The sequence below is a fragment of the Notamacropus eugenii genome, chromosome 5 (assembly GCF_028372415.1).
Source record: "Notamacropus eugenii isolate mMacEug1 chromosome 5, mMacEug1.pri_v2, whole genome shotgun sequence".
Classification (NCBI taxonomy): Eukaryota; Metazoa; Chordata; class Mammalia; order Diprotodontia; family Macropodidae; genus Notamacropus; species Notamacropus eugenii.
In genome coordinates this window covers 26,140,180-26,146,179 of record NC_092876.1, presented here as the reverse complement: position 1 = coordinate 26,146,179, position 6,000 = coordinate 26,140,180, and the positions used below count along the sequence as shown (strand labels likewise).

Sequence of the window (6,000 nt, the reverse complement as noted above, 5' to 3'; positions counted from 1 at the left end):
TCCCTGGTAATGTTTTATTTGGCGACTTGAGGTTTCCTCCTCCCATACACAGTAGCCCAGGGACCTCCTCCTTGCCCACAAGAGTGAGGCTATCCAAATCCTCTGAACGAGGGAGCAGCTCTAGGGAATGAAGGGTGAGGGGTTCACAAATAAGGAGGAGAGGACAAGTGGGATGTGGGTCCTGGAGTCCTGAGTTAAGGGACACAGGGACAAGAGAGGGTCAGGAGTTCCCACTGGTTGGGAAGGACAGGAAGAACCATTTCTGTGGCTCCTACTATGTGCTGAGGACTATGCTAAGTGCTTTACAAGAAAGCCTTGACTGCATTTGGGCAGCTGAGGACTGGAAGGGTCACTGATCATGAAACTTAAGAACTCAGAAGGGGCTTCAAAGGCTGCATAGTCCAAGCTGTAGAGGAGCAAGACTTCCCTTGGCTATCCAGCCTCCAACGGGTGACCACCAGGGCACTGAATTCACAGGTCTGTCCACCTTGACTCGGAATATCCCCCCAGAAAAGATGGGTTTGCTGGCTGGGATCCCAGCAAGGGGTCAGGGGGAATAGCTCCCAGAGTCCTTAGCTGGCCCCAGCCACTGACCACTTTGAGTGACGACTTGGATGAATTCTAAATGACATTGTCACTGAACCTACAAGTGGCAGCCAGGGGGAATCGCTTCCCACAGGATAGACAACAGACCCCCAAGGCTTCAACAGGAGCTGTCACACTGGGCCAACACCTGGCCTCAGAAAGACAACTTCATGAGGTGGGCAGAGGGCCAGCTGGGTCAGCAAGCCCAGTAAGAGTCAAGTCTGTGACACAGCCCCCCCACCTCGGGCTACACTGACTAGACCAGAGGAGCGCTGGGGAGGTCACCCTGGGGCACGAGCTTCAGCCCTGCACACATCTCAGGAAGGAAAGTGGATAAGGAGGACAGGCTGAAGGGATGGCTCTGCAGGGGACACCCACAAGCACTATGTAGATCTATGTGTAGGGCTATCCTGCAACAGAGGGACAACAGGGGTCCCCTTGGGCCAGAGAGGGTGGGACCAGGAGTGATGGGTGGAGGCGCAAAGGGGCAAACAAAGCCACCTCAAGAGGTAGTAAGATCCCCACACTGGGGCGGGATTTCAGGTACTATTGGACTAAATGTTCACTGGGACCCTTCCAAGTCTGAAATGCTGCAATTTGTCCCAGAAAGCCAAGAGGCTTACAAGGGAACTGAGGTGGTCCAGTGTCTAGGAAGTGGTGGCTTGGGAGACCCCAGGGAAGCCCTGGGTCCATAGCCACACTATGGAGCAGTTCATCTGGGGATGAAGGACATCGGGGCTCAGAGGTGATGGACTCAAGGTGTTGGGCGGGCAGGGGGCTGTACAGGGGAGCTGCCTTGAGAGAGGAAACATGGCCTGGAGCCCAGGGGGTGACTCAGAGAAGCCTGACATGGTACAAGCCAGAATCCAAACCAGGGGCTGACGGGAAGGGCATCGCCAAACCAGAGATGAGCCAGGTGCCTATGGAATGCGTGGGAGCTGAGGGGCAGGGAGCAGGGACTGGACGACCCTCCCTACCCCAGGGCCCTCAGAGAGACATGCTGGTGAGGTTGTCATGAGTCAGCAGTCCCTTCCTCCCACCCCCTACCCCGTGCCCACCAGCCCCGGGTCCACTGCCACCTCCACAATACTCCTGTAGCCGGTGCCGCAGGGTGACCAGGGCAGAACCCAGGCAGGCCCGGTTAGGGGTGTAGATGCCACCAGGCAGCTGCAGCAGGAGTGTGGCAACTCCAGCCATGCCGTCCTCTGTGGGCTCTAGCGTGATGGGCCCAGCCCTCAGGGCCACAGGGCAGCAGCCACCACTGCCAGCTCCCCAGGGCCCCCCACCTCCAGTCAACAGCAGCGGAGCCAGGAAAGGCTCTGAGCGGCGGAAGGCCGGGGGTGGCAGGCCTATGCCACTCGTCTTCCAAGGGATGCTAACAGCTGGGTCAGGTGGGAAGCAGACTGTGACCTTGGCAAATGGGCGGCTGGCCATCTTGGTCATCTCCTGCAGGTGTCGCCGCTGCTCGCGCCGCTGGTCTAGGGCCTGCTTGGCCTTCCAGAGCAAGACACAGAGAGACAGGAAGAGGAAGAAGCAGGAGAAGAAAACGGAGAAGAAGACAAAGAGGTCGATGTGTGCCTGGTCTTGGCGGAAGAAGAGGAGGCCCTGGGAGTCTGCGGAGCCATTGGCGCCAGGTGCTGTGGGGTCCCCAACGCCCAGCAGTAGTAAGTAGAAGCGGCTGGACTTGAGGGCATGCTGCTCATGGGGGTAGGTGATGACAAGCCGGTCCCGTACCCCACGCACCACCAGCACAGCGGCAGGTTCCATCACAGTCACGTAGGTGATGAGCCCCCGTGGCCGCACCTCCCGGATCCGAGGTTCAGTGGGCACACCAGGTCCGCCAGCACCCGCCTCACCAGCTCGCAGCCCAGCCTCTGCAGCCACAGGGGGCGGAGCCGGTGGAGGGGGCTGGATGTGGACAGAGTGGACTCCAGTGTCTGGGTCCACACGGACCACAAAGGTGTCATAAGATGTAGAGACGTAGAGGTCAACGGCACCAAAGGTCACATCCAGTGTTAGGCGGATATCCACATTGGTGAACTTTGGCTGAACCCCAAAGAGCACAGTGCGCCCTGGGCCAAGGGCCCGGCGCTTGGGCTCATGGAAGCAATTGGTCTGGGAGGTGGGGTCCAGGCAACACTCCTGCTCCACAGAGATCAGTCGATAACACTGCTGACCCCCAAGGGGGCTGCCGTGAAAAGACTCCCGGCACTTGGCGCACTGTGGGGGAAGGAGAGGCAGAAGAGCAATCCTCCTCACCTCCATCCCCCTGGTCTCCACTTCTCAGCCTAACATTCAAGGCCTCCTCACTCTGGTCTCAACTTCCCATCTCTGCCCTGCCCCCACCCCAAATAGTTCCTCTTCCTTCTCAGTTCCCTGATACTCTTCTACTCCTTCCAAGACCCACCTTAGGTCACCCCCTACTTCCAGGAGCCCTCCTGTGGTGGCCCTGACTCCTGGGGAGCTCCTGGGTACTTCTCATTCAGATGCCCATCAGAGCTGGCATGACATGTCATCTACCTGGCCGGCTACACCCCCTCCTTGGTCCACCCAGCCCAGTATCATCATATGCCCTTACCTGATACTTATAGCAGTCCCGGCGGTCACTTGGAGAGCTCCCCTGGCAGGTGCCCGTCTCTGTGTTATTCTGGCAGGGGCAGCCCGTCCCATCCTCATTACAGGTGTCTGCGTGGCCATTACACTGACACCTGGAAGGAGGGACGTCCTCAATCTCGAGTCACTGTTCCTAAGCCCCACATCTGACTGTCCTCCAGGACAAGGCCCCCCATAGGGGTGCAGCTCTCGCCCCCCAGCCCATCCACTGGCACTCACTTGGTGCACCGGCCATCCAGGAGAAAGTAGCCTTCCAGGCAGCGCTGACACTTGTCCCCATAGCTGTTGTTCTGACAGTTCACACACACAGCCTCGTCCTCACTCGGCCCCTCAGACACCCACTTCTCAATCTGGTGATGGACAGACCCCCAAGATGCAGGTATCTGGAGCTCCTGAAGCTCAGGCTCCTGCTCCCTCATCCCCACCCACCCACCCAGGTCACTCACCTCCTCAGGGTCCAGGGGGTACGCCTCCGGATCATCACGGGACATCTCTAACTCCTTCTCAGAGACACAGATATCGCTGTTCCCTCTGCAGAAAGCTCGGCAGGGGCGGCAGGTCCCGCCTCCCAGAGCTGAGCCCACAAACAGAGGTCGACAGCGTTCGCAGTGGGGACCCTGTGGAGGGAGCACAGTCAAGCAATGCCAGCTGGCTGACAAGCAGAGGATAAAGCCCAGGAGAGGGGCCAGATCCCTGACTCAGTGGTTCCAAAGGATCGCAATAGGAAAAAGAAAAAAGCTAATGCCATCCCCTGGGTGGCATGAAGAGGGGCAGAGTGGCACATTAATCAGACCATGCTTAGGATTCAACGTTCACTTCTGGGTGCCTCATTTTTTGAATTACCTAGAAAAGATGAAAAACAGCCAGTAGAGAGGGACTGGGTTGTCCAGGGGATGGGAGAACATCCCATATAAACACTGACTGGAGCAGTGAGGTCAGTGGGGAGTGAGCAGACAGGCAGATGGCTGCTCTCAGAAACTCCCATTCCTGGGCCTGGGCAGACTGCGGCCCAGCCTCACGCAAGACAATGTTATCACAGAGCGCTCTGCAAGCTAATTTCAAGCTATTACTGTAATTATTATTTACTACTAAAGAACGGCGAGAGATGATTGCTAAGCTCCTCTTGGCGAGATCTTTCAGATCGCAGATGGTGGGAGGGGTCCCAGCAGTTCAGAAAAGGGCGTTTTCCTGGTCCTTCAGAAAAGAGGGTGAAGTCTACAAACAGGGCGGTGTGTCTGACAAAACTCATCACTACACTAGTAAAGAAAAGGTTTGTGAGCATTAGAAAGAGAAGCAGTGAGCACTAAGGGACATCATAGCATCGTCAGGATGATGCCAAGTCAGACGGATGTCATTTCTTTTCTGACCAGGTCACTAGCTGGGCAAAAGAGGGGATCAGAGCACATGTACTATCTCTTCTGATTCCAGGAAAGCGTCTGATCAAGTTTCTCATGCTACGAGGCAGTCCAGGTAAATGGACCTGAAACTGGTTGTCTAACCAGACCTAAAAATGAGACACTGGAGGGCCAAGATCAATGGGGACGAAGCTATTCGTGTCCTGAGTGCTGCAGACAGCACACTTCTCAAAGCTGCAGAAGGCACGGATTTTGGAGGGACAGCTCACACATTGGATAAGAGGTGGGAAGATGCCCTACTTCTTCACTGGCCAAAAGAATGGACCCAGTGAAATACAAAAGGACAGAATAAGGTCAGACATCAAGTCCTAAACTTGAGTCTTTTTTAAAATTTTCAAAATATAGGATGAGGGCTGTGGCTGGTTGATTCCCATTGGAAAAAAAAGTGGGTATTTTCCAGCTCTCCATGAATCAATGGTACAGCAGAGAAGCCACACGACCCCAGTGTCTTAGGCTGAATTGGGAGCAGCAGCGCATAGAACATGAAGGAAGGAGTGGGGCCAGGAGAGGTGCCCAGGATGCCAGTGGGGTGGAGGGAGGGATGCATGACTATTCTGGAGGGTTTGAGGGGAAGATGGATTACAGTTTTTCTCACTGGCCCCAGAGCAGGGCAGAGAGACTGAGGTACAATGTCAGGAAAAATTTCCTGATGACTAGAGGTATCCCAAAGCAGAATGTGCCACCTTCAGGGGTAGTAAAAACTAGCATTTAGGTAAAGCTTTCAGAGCATTTCACCAATGCTACCTCATTTAATCCTCACAGCCACTCTGGGAAGCAGGGGTTGTTATCATCTCCATTTTACAGATGACCAAACTGAGGCAAACAGAGAGTAAAGTGACTTGTCCAGGGTCACACAGCTGGTCAGCATCTCAGGCTGGATTTGAACTCAGGCAGTTCTATGCCCTACCTAGAATCACCCTCACCAGAAGTCTTCGGGCAGTGAGTGGAGTACGCTGCTTGTTGGGCGTTGTTCCTTCAAGGTCTGGATTTGACCACATGGCCACTGAGGACCCCCCCAACTCTGATGCCCTCTGATTCTGCGACATGTCAAAGTGGTTGCAGACCCTCTGCCTGAAGACCACCAGTGACAGGGAGATCACTACCTGCTACTAAGCAGGTCTGATTGTTGGCACATTTTCCGTTTCCACCCAGGACTCCACTCCACCTCAGCCCTGCCTTCTGGGGCCAACAGGCACAAGGTGGGAGGCCCAGTGGCTCTGGGCCCAAATCCCAGCTCTGGAGCCTCTTTACCTGGATGGCCTTAGACAAGTCACGTCACATCTCAGTCTTGGTCCTCCAGGTCTCCTCCTGTGCAACCCTTACTCCAAGCTTGCTCTTCCCAAGGCCAGAATGGCCCTAGGGAGCCACCTGCTCTAACACTTCATGA

General features: G+C 55.6%; 1 protein-coding gene across 4 annotated transcripts in view; it reads right to left on the bottom strand.

Moving 5' to 3' along the window:
- MEGF8 (multiple EGF like domains 8) overlaps positions 1 to 6,000 on the bottom strand; it is a 30,189-nt gene continuing 24,189 nt past the window's right edge. For 3 of the 4 annotated variants that reach the window (XM_072607919.1, XM_072607920.1, XM_072607918.1), the window contains 4 exons: positions 3,645 to 3,815; positions 3,418 to 3,548; positions 3,164 to 3,293; positions 1 to 2,805 (listed from right to left, as the gene is read on the bottom strand). In XM_072607919.1, coding sequence (XP_072464020.1) covers positions 1,573 to 2,805; positions 3,164 to 3,293; positions 3,418 to 3,548; positions 3,645 to 3,815 — 1,665 coding nt within the window. In that variant the 3' untranslated portion in view covers positions 1 to 1,572. Of the gene's footprint in view, positions 2,806 to 3,163; positions 3,294 to 3,417; positions 3,549 to 3,644; positions 3,816 to 6,000 lie in introns of those variants that run through there. The other variant, XR_011966851.1, reaches the window with a different exon arrangement.